Source organism: Helicoverpa zea, chromosome 13 (genome assembly GCF_022581195.2).
Source record: "Helicoverpa zea isolate HzStark_Cry1AcR chromosome 13, ilHelZeax1.1, whole genome shotgun sequence".
NCBI lineage: Eukaryota > Metazoa > Arthropoda > Insecta > Lepidoptera > Noctuidae > Helicoverpa > Helicoverpa zea.
The window spans coordinates 4,453,417-4,472,023 of record NC_061464.1 but is presented as its reverse complement, the minus strand read 5'-3'; the positions used below and the strand labels follow the sequence as shown (position 1 = coordinate 4,472,023).

General features: G+C 35.6%; 1 protein-coding gene across 1 annotated transcript in view; it reads left to right on the top strand.

The window, feature by feature from the left end:
- Positions 1-18,607, top strand: part of LOC124635763 (glutaredoxin domain-containing cysteine-rich protein CG31559-like) — a 92,968-nt gene that overhangs the window by 66,324 nt on the left and 8,037 nt on the right. The window contains exons 3-4 of the mRNA XM_047171715.1: positions 1,436-1,669; positions 17,712-17,777. Of these exons, the coding sequence (XP_047027671.1) occupies positions 1,436-1,669; positions 17,712-17,777 (300 nt within the window). The remainder of the gene's footprint in view (positions 1-1,435; positions 1,670-17,711; positions 17,778-18,607) is intronic.

Here is an 18,607-nt window from a genome sequence, read left to right as displayed (position 1 = left end):
TATTTTAGGTTTTCGGCGTTGCGTGTAAAATTCATTGGCTTTAATTTTTCATTTGCGAACTTTGGTTTCAAAAGTGATTTACTTAGTTTACCTATTTGCATATGCCCGTTGTTGGAACTATTACTTTATAAAAATTGGTTAATAGCTAGAGAATTAAAATAATTACACATTAATCGTGATTTCTATAAATATAAAGTACTAATAATAACAAGACATAATAGCGTAGTAACTATAAAAAAAAAAAAAAAAAAAAAACTTTATTCATCCAAGAAACAGGGTACAATATTTCTTTTTCCACAACAAGAATCGCTTAATACAACTACGTAGTACATAACTTAGTGAGTGGAAAAGAGCACCTGTAGCCTGTACTATAGTTCGGCCATTCAGAGAATGCGTTCCTGACACGTCGCGATTGAACTGACGACGTAACTTTGCAATGGCGTTGCAGTTACGATAAAAATATTTTTGCTGGTTGTTTACCGTTTTAACAATTGAGGAGCATTAAAACAACATTATTATATCAATAATCAATGAATGTAGTTACGTCGTCAGTTCAATCGCGACGTGTCAGGAACGCATTCTCTGAATGGCCGAACTATAGTTGAATAACTGTATTACAGGAGACAGGGTCTTTCGTCTTTAGTGTGTCAGGTAGTTAGCAATCATTTTGACAATTATGACAGAGCCTAATGTGTAAGCCAGTGGGAAATAGTTGCGGATACATTTTAAAGAGTATAAATTTAAAGATATATAATCTGTGATAATAGTAATAATTTGGGCTTATCATTTCTCCATAAAAAACAGAACTTGCTTACCTGGAGAAAGCAGCCAGTTTTCTGTAAAAAAGACTACATTATCACAAGCAATTTACAGCTCACTTAATCCAACATTATATTCCCGTATCATCAACAGCACCTTTTGTAACCGCCTGTACTCAATAGCCAATAGGAAGTTATGTAAGCCTGTATCGTAAAACTTGTGAACCTACACAGTAAATAAAATTGCCTCTGCTTTTATGTATCTCTATGGGTATTGCGCAAATATCACATGCTGATGTTAATAGGTTTTTAGATCTGTTTATTTTGGGGTGTTTGATTAGTGTCACTTGAATTGCGTGACAATGTTTCGAAATTGTGTTACGTGTTCTTCATTCATCATACGTATTGAAACAGAATTTACCAGCATTTCTGCAGAATTTTACTATAGTTTTGGAATACAAAAAAGCGGTATCTAGGGGTATCTAATTTACTGCGACTGAAAAGCTACACTACATGCTCGAACTTTTACGGGCGTAGCAAGTCTGTCTTAAAAGTACAACAATCGTTCAACAGATGGCGCTATTCTCAAATTTATGAAAGCACCATCTATCGGCATACATTTACAACATTTTTTTTGTAATTTGCGTTATTTTAACCTTTTTTTGTTTTTTTCGCAGAGTTACAAAGAAAAAGACGCTGGCAAGGTGGTAGTGTACACGACGACGATGGGCATCGTCAGGAGTACTTACCAACGATGCGTTCTCGTGAAGAAGATCCTGAGGAACTTACTGGTGAAGTACGAGGAACGGGATGTCTTCATGAGCACCGAGTACCAAGACGAGATCAGGGACAGGATGAAAAGCGACCAGATCTTAGTCCCGCAGCTGTTCCTTGATGGACAGCATATTGGGGTGAGTTTAATAGATATTTTAATAGAAATTATTCCTTCTTTTGAAACCTAAGAATTATGCTGGACTGAGCATAGAGATGATCAATTCATTGTATAATACATAAATAAAGCATCGATACAGTATTTGGGTCACAAGCAAAAAAGCTTTAGTACAAGGTTTAGGCCATTAACTTTGGTTTGTGACAATGGTTTAAATCTACTGCTAAGGCCGATACTTTTGTAAGAACACGTTGTTTAAGGTGGATAGAATTTATCTTTACCATATACTGATTAGTAGGTATAAGGTATATGTTTTCCAAGAAGTGTTTAAGATTCAGCTTTAACAACTTCGTTTGAAAAAGCGTATTCTAAGAACTTTGTAACATGATAAAGGAAATTTGGGAAACAATTAACCAAAATCTTTTCTTACGTTAGGATAAAGTATATAACAAGTATTGTTAGACCGTACAAAAGGGACCCCAAAAATTTTATAAATTCAAACCACTTTGAATTCCGATCCAATTTCTTTAAAAAGCCCGTCGGTTTTGCGCCCGTTTGACATTTACCCAATACCTCTCCGATTACAGACTACATTTCAAGGTCTCTTAAGATTTACAACACAATAACAGATTATGATTGTCCTTCAGAATTTACAATATTATTCGCCAATTACTGTCCTTGCTACATCTTGAAGGTCGATCGAATAAACCCAGGACTAATCTGGTGTAAACCAAATAATATTTGGGTTGAAGGTATTAAATCAACGTAATTTCTTAGGAGTTTAGTTGCACTTGCATGTTTGTTGGTAATGAAAATTCTCTATACTAAAATGGTATCAAGTTTCTTTATGTAGTCCTCGATGGTCACAATATTCTATTGCTATATCTATACTAATATTATAAAGCTGAAGAGTTTGTTTGTTTGTTTGAACGCGCTAATCTCAGGAACTACTGGTCCGATTTGAACAATTCTTTCGGTGTTAGATAGCCCATTTATCGAGGACTTTTTATCCGGGTTCATGCAGAGGTTCCCACGGGATGCGGGTGAAACCGCTGGCAGAAGCTAGTCATAGATAAAATTCTGATTCTCTTATTAAGAAAAGCACTGTCTTGAATTTACTGTTTAACTGTATAGGTATTAAATTATTCAGTAGCCTAAGTATGCATTATACAAAGGAGATTTTTCCCATAACTTGTTTATTTATTATAAGCTAAGAAAGCATTACGAGAAAACTTGGACAATTGTCTGAAAAAGCCCATTTAGTTTGATCAATGCTCTTACTGTCTCCGTGGTGTGTTTCTAAGACACTTCAGCTAACTTTCGGATAGCAAGTTGGCTGATGATAATTAAAGATTATAAAATACTTCTACTACAAAACTCTATTGTCGCAAAGAACGCCAACAGGTAGCTTTCATACGATATTATGTTTTATACGAGACGGCTTACGCCAAAACATTTATTAATTATTTACAAAGAAATTAGACCCAAACCCCATCGCTTAGGAAATTCTTGAAACAGATTTAAGAGTTAACTCTTCATTTGCGTAATTCCCCGTACATAAATTTCCTTTTAGCACTTTTCCTTATAAGTTTTAAGAAATAGTAATTTTGAATGGCTAAGGTGAAACACTTATTTAATGATGCTTTTAATAACTATTTAGAGAGAAAATGGTCCTTTGTATGAATACTAAGAATTGGTTGATTTATTTCAATAAATAAATTCCCTTATTAGGGTTCCGTACCCAAAGGGTAAAACGGGACCCTATTGTTTTCGTTCCTCTGTCCGTCCGTCTGTCTGTCACCAGGCTGTATCTCATGAACTGTGATTTCTGTTGCCGCTGAAAACTAGAATGCAATAAATATTTTGGGGGGCTCCCATACAACAAACGTAATTTTTTAGTTCATTTTCTAACTAATGGTATGGAACCCTTCGCGCGCGAGTCCGATTCGCACTTGGCCGGTTTTTATGATTTTGACGGTTCCTTAAATAAAACATTTTTCACAAGTATCCTTAGAAGTATCACAGGGTATTTTGTCATGCACACCGAGTAATATCATCTTTAAACAGTATCTACCTGACCGTCAAAGTACCTATGACTACATTTTAATGTATGACAAAATATCACCTACTTAAAATTCCATGGGGATTGTTAACATAAGCATCCCACTCACGAAGTAGGTATGTATTGCAATCTACACCATGGACCATGACCCAACCCAATGTATGTCAAATTGTCAACGCAAGGTAAATATCACGCCCTTTGTGTACTCGCGTGTACTTTCTCGTATTTCTTACAGTAGCTATCGAAGATTTAACTGGGTAAATATTGTGCTTCAATCTTGACGTACTGTGTATCTATGGCAACTTATGTGTGCGATGAAATCTGTAATAATATAACAAAGAGGATTTTTTTGTTTGTTTTTACCCTTAAGGCTTCTAAAGAACTGAAGGAAAATTATTTCACTCTGACATGAGTAACGCACGCTGTATTTTATCTCGGTACGGGCAGTAGGTACCACGGGTAAAACCAGGGTAAATCGGCTAGTGTATTATATTCCGGATGCGTTCGATCTTTTGACAACCCGTACAAAAATCGAGCTACCGAACTTTATTTTATTTCATTGATACCTGAACCAGTAGCACTCAGCTTTGGTTAAAAAGTATTTATTTAAATTCCTTTCACAATAATAAAATTATCAAGGCGAATAAAAACCTAAATCAAAGCACTTAAATTATTTACTGACGAATGTTGAAAACAATAACAGATAATTTTCGAACTCTCATCTAAGAATAAAACAAGTATAATTGCAGAACAGTATTGCACCAAAATTATCCTGTATCCTCATAACTGCTATGAACATGTTATGTCCTTCTATGCAATTAACTATATTATATAAAAAAATTGTCGGCCACAATGAGAAGGCTCATAAAACCGAGCCATCGCATTACGGTAGGGTTGTCACGCGGTTCAAAGGAGATCTAGACAGAATTTAATTTGAATACGTAGCTTAGCTTTACTGAGATTTGATTGAGTAATGATTCTCAAATCGTTTCTCGTGGGTTTAAATCCAAATAGAGCATAGATATATCAAGCGAAGATGGAAACGGAAAAATACCTCAAAAATAACAAATTATACTTTTAAGGCTTACAGCATGTATGTACCTACATAATTGAGATACACGATACCAGTTAATATAAAAACATACAGGTAAAAATTAAATCCTTCTATGAAGCAAAAAAGAGAGAGAGAGACTATAGCAACGCCATCATGTTAGCCGTAAGACGTCCACTGCTGGACAAAGGCCTCCCCTCAAGGTTCGCCACTTTGCACGATCTTCAGCAATCCGCATCCACTTCTTCCCGGTCCATCTAGTGGGGAAATACATTTTTAATATATGTGATAACCATTCACGGTTACACCCCATAAACTTCAAAAATGTAGCTGATGATAACAGAACAAGGTAAAGAATAGATTTAGGTAAATGTAATATAACATTATTTCTCACCAAGATAAATCAAATAATTCAGTTCAACCCTGCGGTGGGTAAGGTCATAACTGTAGGTAGGATATACCGGAGCTATAGCAAGCTACTATCAACTTTATTGCGACTGTCTGTCCTGCCAGACGTGCGCACTTTGCTATGTACATACCTATGTTTCTGTACCTATGTATTGTTTATATAGTAAACACGGAAATACAAAGAGTGTCTAAGGTAGGTAATACAATTAGTTGTTTGTTTCAATTTGATGATCGAATGATTTTCTCACCTAAGCACTATAAATAACATGGTTTGAAAAACTTTAGAAAAGCTTACCATTACAAAGCTTTCACACCGGTGGTTTTGCCGGGCACAGTAAACAAATGATAACTATCGATTCAAATTAATATGGGTGAAACCGCTTGACAAGTTTTTTTGTAATTAATTATAAATTTAATGTAATGAAATATGTCTCGCAAAAAAAAACTATGCGGAAAATCTGCTTTCGTGAAAGCTCTAAAACGTTAAACTTTATTAAGGTGCTACGAAACTCTTCAAAAACTGTAAGAACAGAAGACGGGTGATGAAAATCAGTTTTGGGGTATATTATCCAATATCTGATCCAGGCTTTCTATATTCTATTTATTGCAATTACAGAAAAAAATATCAAAACATATCAGACTCCTTGTAACGTTATAAATTGGAAATTATACAATGCATTCCACCGCACCGAAAGCTTTTCTAAATTCTCATTATTTAAACACAAAAGTTAGAACAGTAAGCAAAACTTTACCTGTTGAAAGGCCACGTGACACGCACACAGACACACTGTATCAAGTACCAATAGCACACATGCAAAGAACACCTGCAAAGCTAAAGTATGACAAAGTAGAAATACCGATTTAATTTTTTTGTCGGAGTTTTAGAGGTTTAGTCATGGAATAGTGAACAAGTAAAAATATTTAATATTAAGAACCTAATAAACAGTAAGATTTCCAATTTTCATGAAAGCAATTTAACGGACATAAAAAATTGCAAATAAGTGATAAAATATATGTCATGAAATCCGTTCTCATATGATACTTCATTTTAATGAAACAAAAGGGAATTTAAAAAGCGTTTCAATCATGCTGGTTAAAATGCAACGCAATACTTTTGAATCCACGTGAACTTTCAGTTTAATACTGAAATGAAGCAGCCAAAAAATTACCTCCACGGCCTAAAACCGGTTCATAATATCCATATATCGTTGGATGACAAATAAATAAAATACGCAAGATATTATTGTACCCTAAAACGATATAAAAATTATGTTCGAATTTGAAAAGACGAAAAACTAAAAACAATAGTCTTATAGAAAACCTTGAGATAATAAAAATATTACCACAGACAAGTGCTGAAGTTTACAATGATTGTAATTGTTTGTTTCCGTATACCATAATTGATAAAATGCCTTATACAATATGTATGGCTGACCATAGAACTTAATTGACATCAAGAACCTGCGGCTTGTCTTACATACTTAGGTATATTATAAAGCTAAAGAGTTTGGCTAGCTGAACGCAATTCTCAAGATTTTTTGAAATCAATAAAGGGCTTTCTATTGTTCGTCGAACACTTATACTTCTTAGCACATGCGTCGACTAGATAATAGGCTATTTTATAACCTGATGTGAAAAGAATTTCTACTGGGATAGGTACTCGGAAAAGAAAGTATAGTATGTTCCTATAACCCCATGAATGCCTAAGGCCCATGAAGACCTTAGGCTGGCCCTACAACTCTTTATCTAGAATTTTCTAACCTCAGTCACGTTTTTCTTTTATCCTCCCACCTTAACCAATTATGTTCTCAGAACTGAAAACTTACACCATCTTCAGATTCTTGCTAAAAAGGCCTTAAATCTACCCTTTGACTATTTTATTGAAACAGGATCTAATCGTTAAGGTAAACACCTTTAATTGTACGACGCGATGGTACTTTCCAGGAATGTGTGAGACTCAAGTTTCTGAGCTAGACAAATGGGATGTACTTATGAGAGAGGGAAACAGCTTGTTTTATTTGTTTACTAAATAGATGGAACTGAGTATGTTGTGAAAAAAAATATTGAAACATATGAATATACATTCATAAAGAGTGTTACTTTGTGAAATGATGGCAGATAGAAGAGCATTTAAGAAGAAAACATGCTGCGAAGACCTTTAATAAAATTGTGATAAGTTTAGAAGGATGATGATCTACAACTCTCTTCTGATCTTGTAGACACGTACTTACATAGCCTATTCTTCTCTATGCTTCGTTGAAATTTCGAAAATTAACGGTGGAGGCCTACGTTCAAAGGTGTCAACGTCCTATGGCTAAGACCTAAGGCTAAGGCTTTCGCTTTCTGTGATATTCTTGTAAAAAGGAAATACTTTACTAAGAAATTACTAATGAGTCATCAAAGGCAAAATCAATTATTTAACATCCGGATAACCGGGTGACGAGAATCACCACTGTCAGGGTAAAATTATACAATATGGAGGAAATCGGGTCATTCTTATGCGCACTTTGTAATACCGAGAGCGCTGTTAACATCATCTGTTGCGCCCTAGTGACCTTAATTGTTCCACGTTTGTTTTACAATTGGAAAAAGATTTATTTTATTTATAACGATATTTACATATTTACAAAAGAATACAATAAAGATAAAAACAACTATCCTAGTAAAAACTCAAAAAATGTCATCCCCACCGCTGTCAACCGGGAGCATGCCCAAAAGGCTGGCAGCATTACCTCGTTAGATCGCCATGCCAATCTTTTGATAAATAAATATGTTTGTTCTTCGATGGGGTTCATGTAGCTTTATCTCTTGGATACAAAATGATTTAATCATTTGGAAGAAAGTTCGACAAACTGAAATCTTTCCTTATTTATTTACAAAAAGCAGATACCTGTCAGCTTACCCGTTTCCTGAGAAACCTTAATTCCATTTGCCCCTTCTCGTGCTTTCCAAATACTGAGAATCGTTTTTCAGTTCAAACATCACAAACAGGTACATATATATACAATTTGGCGTTTTTATTATCACACGCTTCGTTCCACGGTTCCTCTCGCGTTCCGAAGGAACTCCTTCCTGTAGCATTTGTGTCCTTTCTCAGGATCTAGACTATTTGTGTAACAAATCAAATTGTACCGGTAGCTTTAGCGTGAAAGCGACATAGCCAAACAGAGTTACCATTCACATTTATAACATTAGTAAAGATTATTAAGCACCAAACAGAAACGATATTCAAAACATTATCACTCATAATTATTAAATACCAAAAGAAATGTTGTATTTCTTTATTCACAATATATTTACATTAATTGAAAATAAAATAAAATAAACTTATATATATATATACAACTTAAAACTAATACAGTGCAAAAGAAATAATTTAAAAATAAACATTCTTGGTTGATCATTTTGCTAACTAACTTACCAAACATAAACCATATTCAAAACTTTCTTATTAAGCACCAATCTATACATATAATAAATCTGTAAAAAAACTGTGTCTGTACATTGAATATATTAAAAAAATAATAATTGGGCGGGGTTTAGAAACAGTAATGGAGCACAAATCCAAAAAAAAAAAATCTGTCTGTATGTCTGTATGTCTGCATGTCTGTATGTCTGTATGTCTGTATGTCTGTATGTCTGTTTGTTTGTACACGCTAATCTTCCGAACTACTGAACGGATTTCGATGATTTTTTCTTTGTTGCATCAGTATTAAGCCTGGTCAACATATAGGCTATAATTTATCTTCGAAACTTGAAGACCTGATGCAGACCTCCAACAGACCAACAAAACTATAAGAGATACAAAAATGGTGCCATGGCAAAAATTGTTTCATGTGATGAGCATTTTCAGCTGAGATAATAAATTTGAAGATCTGGAACACCTGATGTGGAACCCCAAGAGCCCAGCTTCTCTGTACCATATACAGGTATGATGTTTTAGCAAAAGTTGTTCAATTTGATAAGCACTTTCTATTGACTTATACAAATTGAAGATCTAAAACACCTGATGTGGAACTCCAGGGGCCCAGCTAGACTATAGCATATGAAGATATGACGTTTTAGCAAAAGTGGTTCAATCTGATAAGCACTCTCTATTGACGTATAAACATCGAAGATCTGGAACACCTGATGTGGAACTTCAAGAGCAATACTACACTTGAAATGTATAGAAATGAATGTTATGAAATAGGTATGGCGAATCAAAAAAAAGTAATTAGTCCGTCTTTTAGATAACCCTAAAATAATGGACACGTATTTTTCTTTTCTCTCTCTCACAAACAAATAATAACGAAGATACAACACGCTTGAATTTTGTGTTAAGTCACTGCTTAGTACAAATTTTACATACCTAGACGTGGCGTTACGAGCCCCCAATCTCCGACTTTGTTTCGTTATATCTCATTATTATTTTGTATGTTTCTTCCAGACCTCGGGACTACAGAGTTCCGAATTTTTGGGAGGCAAACGTGGGGCCGAAGCCAACACGCTGAAGCCCTTTTGAGACAACTTTAATGAAATGGTGACACAAAACCGACGATTATCCCTTTATACACTATAGAAATGAACCCAAGGACAATCCCCGGTGGACGTCGTTAAAAAAAGACAATCCCCGGTTCTGTGCTAAACTATTGCTAACTATGGAGGAAAAGTACTTGGGCTATTGTGATGGGATGTTAGTGGATGACAATGTATTAGGTACATGTAAAAGTGGCAGGTGGAGACTTGCCACCTCACTTACTGGGCCCCCGGGAACCAGTCACTGAATAGCAACAAGAGGGCAACAGGTACATGAGCGGCTGTAGGGTGAGGATACCTCGGTGGACTTTAAACGCTGATTACGCGCTCCCTGTGCTTACCATGAGGCACCTACCCTCCGAGCAGGGCTACTAATCCTGCTCTAGCGACTCCACTCTGGACGGCCAAGCCAAGCCAGAGGCGTGAGACCTACCCCCGTCATGGTTCACTCCGACCGGCCGGAGATGGGGGACAGTATACTCTCCCTGGAGAACTCAGTGTATATAGCCCCGCAGGGTCGCTACTCCCCGTCATCAGCCTCAGATGTCCTGCGGTGCCTGTATCTCATTATTATTGTCGTTATTATCTCAAGAGCCTTTGTCCCAATTATGTTAGGGTCGATTTCAGTCACGATGCAACTGAGTACCAGTGTTTTACGAGGAGCGACTGCCTATCTGACCTCCACAACCCGGTTACCCGCTCAACCCAACACCCCTTGGTAAGACTGGCTTCTGACTACCCATAACGACTGCCAAGAATGTTCAATGACAGCCGGAACCTACAGTTTAACATCCCCTCCAAATAACGGTCATTGGTATCCAAAATATACGTAGAAAGTACATAAGAACTTAGAAAAGTTGCATTGGCAGGCACTTGCCAGACCTGGAATCAAAGCCGCACGCTCATACTTGAGAGATTGGTTCTCTACCCACTAAACCACCACGACTTCCACTAAGTCACCACGACTTTGTCATCTATTTAATGTTTTTTTACGTAATAATACGTGTACCTAATATTTTTGCCACTCACAACTTAAATGCGGACTAATTAGAATCACCACTTTTATCCCTATGGTCACGTCTATTGCGGTTCAGTTCTCAGCGTTTTGTTTAGTCTGCTGTGCTTTTGCCGTTAAAGTACAAAAATTAAATATATGGAACGTTTCTAATGGTTATGCGTATTCCGTTGTTTCCAAGTCAACGGGCCCTTAAAATTCAATATCAGACTATTCAGATCTTTGATTTTGCTGACCCCGTAGTCGCTGGCATAAGGGACAGGATCCGCGTACGAAGTCGCGGGCAGAAGCTAGTAAAAAATAAATACAAAAAACATTCTTAGTTCCGTCTGAGTGTTCACAATACTGCACGCGTGGATCTACCAGTGTCCACGTGCATGCCTCGCCCCTGACCTCGGTCCATGCCCGTGTCTAGTCTTATTTTGTTGATCATTTTGCTAAGTGGAGCCTGAAGCTACTTTAAATACACTGTTAGTAAAGTATGTATTACCTGTAAGCGTTGCAAGTGAAGCTTGAAAGTTTTCTCGTTGTAAAGTTACAGTTAATCGTGAAAATAAATAAATGATTAATTGTATTTCTTAAAGAATAAGGAGACTTTTGAGGATTTCCAGTACTTGAAAAACGGCTTACTGACGTTGATATGGAAATCTATACTTACTAATATTATAAGGTTGAAGAGTTTGTTTATTTGCATTCGCATTCCGAGGATATATGTAAAAGGTTAAGCAAGGCAGCGTACGTACTCTATAACCTAGCAAAAAAGTAAATAATCGCACTGTACTTGAAGCTTATCATGGTCTGGTAGTTTCTGTTTTGAGATTTGGAGTAATATTCTGGGGCAACTGTACTGAGAGGGAGAGCATATTCAAAGCCCAAAAACGTTGTATAAGATCAATGACTAGCCTTAAAAATACCGACAGTTGTGTACCTGTGTTCAAATCCCTAAAACTACTTACATTTCGATCTCTGTACATAATCGAAGTTGCAATATTTGTTAAATCAAACATGCATTTATTCACCCTAATGGACGATATTAGAACACGTCCGGGATTGGTTAGATCTCAATATAAAAATAGAATGTTTACAGGTGGATGCAAAACAACATTATTAAAGAAAAGCCTTCTGACAATGGGCCCTGTCATCTATAATAAAGTACCTCAGGCCTACAAAGAACTAACTTTAGGTCTGTTCAAAAAGAGGCTAACGTCACTACTTATAGATAAATATTATTATTCAGTTCAAGATTTTTTGAATGACGATAGTCTATAATAATGTTAATTTTTTTTTCTATTATAATTTAAGTAATTTGTTACCTTTTTTAAATTTTTTATTTGTTTGTATGTGTACCTAAAAAAACTTTATTTTTCTTTTGCATGCCGTAAGGTAGAATGTGTTGGAACTATGCATAAATTTAACATCTCATTTTGTACCCATATTCGCTGCAAAATAAACGATTTGATTTGATTGATTGATTTGATTGATTTGCTAATTTAAAAAGTATATAAAATAGCCTATCTATTGAAGGAGACTACATTGAATTAGTAGTCGTTTTTCTGCTGTAAGAAGCTAGTAGGTATATTTATTTATTAATAAAGGTCAAATCATACGAGAATTAAAAAACATATCAATCGTGATACCATTGTGATGCCATTAAAACTACTACAGTAGGTACATATTTCTTTTTACTTTTTAAGGTTAGCAAAAATTACACTGTTTTAAGTTAGTCAAATTACGTCCCCATTAAACTTAACTCGTAACTTACGTCTAAAAACATTTACTTAAAGTCTGTAAGTAGTTAAAAGGAAATGTAATAACTTTTCCGGACACAGGCCTACGGAAGATGAAGTGAACATTTTATAATAAAACCAACATATATACTGACCTACTAGAAATGAAACTTATGGCAACGAAGCCATTAACTTTCCCACTTCAAAACTCAACCTTATAACTTAAGTGATAAGGTGTAAATTTCAATGTGGATAAATAATAATTTCCCCAGAAGATTTTCTTGAATGGTCTCATTATGTGCAATGTAAAGAAAGTAGGTAAAAGTTTGTGCTTACCGTCAAATAGATTAAGATCTTGAGATGGTTTAAACGAGTTTTTTTATCGAGTTCAGATATAAATTACTGTACAGGTGTAATCGATTTCAATAATACTGTATCTATAAGGTATCGGATTATTTGATTAACAAAATAAGAAGGTAACTAAGTCTGTTTTCGTTCCTGCTAGAGCAATATTTTTCTTTCCCTTAAAATTTTAACCCGACTACCAAGATGGATTATGTATTTATTTATTTATTTGCAAATTTTTGTACACACACATAATAAAGAAAGAAGACAGGAAAGAAGAATCTAAAGAAATCTTTTATTATTATGTCTCTTCCAGACCTCGGGACTATAGAGTCCCGGATTTTTGGGAGTTCGCCTCCCTGTTGATTTTGCCTTTGATGAGTCTCACTAGTAATTTTTTAAGGTTTGTTTAAGACCTAACTGTAGCGAACTGATAAATAAGATACTTCCTTTTTACAAGAATATCCAATAGTCTTTCGATTTCCTTCGGATATTTCCGCCATTCTGTAAGTATGTCTCTTCCAGACCTCGGGACTATAGAGTCCCGGATTTTTGGGAGGCGAACGTGGGGCCGAAGCCAACACGCTGAAGCCCTTTTGAGACAACTTTAATGAAATGGTGACACAAAACCGACGATTATCCCTGTATACACTATAGAAATGTACCCAAGGACAATCCCCGGTTCTGTGCTAAACTATTGCTAACTATGGACGAAAACTACTTGGGCTATTGTGATGGGATGCTAATGGACTAGGAATGGGGTAACTACGGGAACTATGGCACCTGCCGATGACAATGTATTAAATACATGTTAAAATGGCAGGTGGAGACTCGCCAACTCACTTACTGGGCCCCCGGGAATCAGTCACTGAAAAGCAACAAGAGGGCAACAGGGACATGAGCGGCTGAGAAGGGTGAGGATACCTCGGCGGACTTTAAACGCAGATCACGCGCTCCCTGTGGGTCCAGCATCACCGGCCCACTCGCCACTTACCACGAGGCACCTACCCTCCGAGCAGGACTAACCTTGCTCTAGCGACTCCACTCTGACCGGCCGATGAAGGCAAGCCAAGAGGCGGGAGACCTATCCCCCGTCATGCTTCACTCCGGCAAGCCGGAGATGGGGGACAGTATACTCTCCCTGGAGCACTCGGATATATAGCCCCGCGGGGTCGCTACTCCCCGTCATCCGCCTCAGATGCCCTGCGGGGCTATTATTATGTTATGATTATGTTTTTCACGGGCATTCATTTTTCCTCATATCTTCGAAACAGACCAACAGATTACGACAATCAGGTTACCGTAGGATTGTGTTCTCATTTTTATTCCCAATTCTTTTTAACATGTCTAAAATCTTTAAAATGCAAGAACTCGGCTGTTTGTGATCTTTAAGATGTTCAATATGTAAGTATGACAATGTATTACCTTGATATTGAAGCTTCCAGATTATTCTATAGCTAGAAAAAACTATGAGTACGAACGTTTATCTCTGTTCCAAGTAGTCATGCGCGCGTTTTTACTAGAAATTTTCCCGAGGGACCTAACAATAGTGTCTAGTTGTAAAGCTTGGTATATACGAGCAGGTAAAATTAATCTATTTCTTATTATTGACATTTATTTACTTAAAATAATATTATTTTGTCAAATATAAACAGCTGCGTTAGCCCTATGGTTTCCAAACGAGCACGGGCCGGACTTGATTCCGGGGTCGCTCGCTGGAAGCATAACCTATTCAAATTGGTCCAGTAATTCCTGAGATAAGCATGTTGAAACAGACAAAATCTTCAGTTTTATAATATATATATTTATAATATATAATATCAGTATAGATTTCAATCGCGTCTATGTTTAGAATGTTATTTGCACTACTTATGAAGAAAAGTACATTCCTGCAGAATATATTCTCATAACTATTATTTGTAGGTACTTGTGATCTGTATCTGTTTTCAATGTTTCCTATTGATCAGTTGCTAATTAGTGACTTAAACTTGAAACAATGGAATAGCCTTGTTTCTTCGTCTCGGAATAATAATTTCAAGGTTTGTTTTGAAAACTGAAAGGACTTTGTAGGAACCAATTGTACACTTGTATTTCACTGTTTTTACAATAAAATTTGCACGAATTCTTACTAATATTATAAGCAATTAGCCCTTGTCCCGCGGTTACACCTGCGTCCCGTTGCAACGAATAAGTTATTCGGAAAGAATGTAGCTTTCCATCAATGAATGAATTTTTCAATTGAGTTAAGTAGATTCGGAGCCCGCAGTGTACAAACAAAAAAATAATTTTATTTGGGTGCGGAAAGTAGTTCTTCCGAGACACGGGTATAAATTCAAAGACTTCAAAATTATATTGATTACTTTTATCTTCTAAAGAGCCCGTGTGAACTAAGCCTAATATTTTAATACACTACCTAACAATAGAAGTAGGTGTATAATGTGAGAAATTAATGTTTTCTACAAGACTGATCACTATTATCCGACCAATTAATGTGTCTGTAAACATCATTAGCAGGAATTATAGAAAACTTATAGCTTAGCGTGTTTTTCATTTTGCATGGTTATAATACGAAGTTTATGATCTCCAATTAAAATCACTTTGTAAAATAATACTTTTAAAGGAAGAGGTTATTTACGAGAGAAGTAAATAAAACTGATTTCCAAGTTTAGAAAATATAGTCTCATGTATCATGCATCAACTATTTTATATTTAGCATTTTTTGCAGTTCAAAATTATTTTCCATGACCGAAATATGAATGCAAGATAACATCACTTTTAGAGCACGCCATTACCATTTCTTCGCAAAAAAAAAAATAAACATTCGAAATAAGAGCCTACTCCTTTTGGCGAAATAGGTTAAAAAGTAGTGCAAAAGCAATAATCTCCTAACCTTTTCCCTACTTGAGATCAAAAAACCTTTTGACCTAAAACCGGCCGTCATTAAAAGTCTCTATGGTCTAACTTTTTTTTATCTTCCTACTACAGTACTAAAACGGAAAAGCGTAGTATTACCGACCACATCAACATACAAACTAGTGCTTATGGCAAGGAGGTAAGAAGATTAATGGAGGTCATTCAATATATATCATTTTAGTTTAGATACTTAATTTCTTAAAAATCGTTCTTCGTCGTGGTACCCATTCTTTCCAATGGATTATTGGAAAATGTTGGAACGATTATTTATAAGTCTTAACTGTTAAAAATCTTGCGATTTATAAATACTTAACAGCTTCATTTAGATCTTTAAATTAAAGTCTATTATTTTAAATACAGTCGTGGTGATGCACGTAAGTGACTGCAGTATTTTACAATTGGCTTTCACTTATTACAGTAACTTTATAAAATGCCAAAAGCAAGGTAGCTCCAAAAAGTTGGCTCTATGTAAAAGGACCCGAACAGAAACTCCAAAGATACAGTTTTGCAATAGGGCTTATTACATTCATCTATTTGTATAATACCTTATCTATCATCATCATACCTCTTGTATAAAGTAGGATAAAGCTGATAAAACCTAGGCAGAGCGAACAAGGGCTGTACATCGGAAACTGCATTACCGACGGAGCCGTATCATAATGGATGTACTTACCGACGTTTGTTCGAGCCTAGACGGACTTTATTTTGCATTTTATGTTGGGTATTATGTAATAATTAATATTACAGTTTTTATCATAGTAATCTGAAATTAGGCTATATGATGTTAATGTACTAACGATATCTCTCTCCATCTGACGGGCTTCCATGACTAAACTATTAAACTGATTTCATCATCATCAGCCTATCGCAGTCCACTGCTGGACATAGGCCTCTCCAAGTGCACGCCACTGAGATCTATTTTCGGCTTCTGATTTAAATTTAAATATTTATCTTAATTTAATCCTATGGTAATATTACATACTCAAGACCTTAAGAAAGGATATGGGCTACTTTTTATACGGGTTTTGGAAGTATAGTTTAGCACACATTTCTTCTCTCAACTACGTATACAAATTTTTTCAGACATTTTACGTATTCAATCTAAAGACGCAAACGTGATAAAGCATTTAAGTCCAACAACCAAAAACTAAAACATTCAACGTTGAAATAAAATAACGTTCAACATCAATTTCCGCATAAAGGGGACGATGCAATTGTCTACCTACAGTAAAATATTTCAAAACACTATTTTTCAATCTCAGTTCTCTTTGAAGAACCTTGTCATAAATTCTGCTTACCTTTTCTCGGTTTCCATGGTAATGTCGTGACAAGAAAAAGCTGGTTATAGATGGCAGGGAGAACAGACAATAGTAACTTGGAAATCGCACGTTCCATATTTGTGGATTCGTGTATTTTGTGATTTGTGATATATTTTTAATAGCTGTTCTCAATATTTTACCTGTAGAGTTGCTTACTAGAGATAGTATTTGACATTAGTCCCCAACAAGTATTGTCAAATTCTTTTCTTGGTTAGCAAAACAAAAGATAGATAGAATATTGGGAACATCCGTAAGTGAAGAAAATTACAGACAGATATTACAATTTCGTTTTATATTCTACATTTGGAGAAAATATGCATAATTTTTTGCCCATGGAGGCCATTTTTCGTTGGAGACATATTGTAGAGCATAAGCGTTTGCGCAGACACAAGTGCACTCTCTATTCCGACACTCATAATGTCTTGAATCATAATTCGTAATTTGACAATGTTAACAAAGTGTAGTAATAAAAATTAACAAACCTTTAATGAAATATTAATTATATAACAATTTCTTAATTTCTGCAAAACTATAGCTAAACCAAATAAATGAAACCACAAAGAATATCACAAAACTACATTTTTCATAAACAAGCTACATTATTTTTAATTTGCAACGCTACAATATGGCGGGTGTTCTCACAAATGTCACTGACGTGGCTTAATTAAAAACTTTTTTAATTAAATCTGATCTTATTTGGTTTCAGGATGCAGACACGGTGGAAAAACTGAACGAGAGTGGAGAACTGAGGAAAATGTTGAAACCTTATAAGGTAAGTGTGTGTTATTTATACCTAAATATTGTATAAAAAAATTATCATGCTCTATTTAAAATACTACTACTTAGGTGCATCCGTTTCGACTGTATTCCAACCCCAATATTCTTGGGAGAAGGCTAGGTTTATGATGCTTTATTTATCTCATGAAAGCGGGTGAGCTACAAGTTGTTTGTCTAAATGTGTAATTATGATCACTGTCTATGTATGACTCGGCGACTTGACCATTGCTAAGCACACTTAAGTTTACTCATAAAAAGATATTGTTCATGTACATTTACACACACATACACACGTACATGAAGCCATAAACAGATGAAGATCGAATTCGCGTTGTCGCTAAATCACGTAGAACACTTCCACCAGGTATCGACTGCTTTTGTTATCGCATAGCATCGCTTCGAGTTAGCATCCTATCGCCCACGTGGTACACACAGTTACTAAGCAACCAAGCAGTGCAATAAACTTTAAGGCTCAGAATGTTAACTTCCTAAAATGTCCCCTGGTACCAAAATGTCAACTTCCCATAATGTCCCTTTCCCAAAATGTCCATTTCCCAAAATGTCCCTTTCCCAAAATGTCCATTTCCCATAATGTCCCTTTCCCAAAATGCCGCTTTCCCAAAATGTCCCCCATTCTTAGAATTAAGCGTTATAACCCAACTAAAAAATAAAATACAAATAATCGTCCTCACTTGCATTTTATTGTATTCAATGGTATTGTGTATACTTTGTTATGGTATGTAAAACCTCTTTGGTTTAGGTACATAGCCGGAAAAATTGATAGAAGAAAAGTGTGTAAAAAAAAAAGTATGTAATGACAGTTGT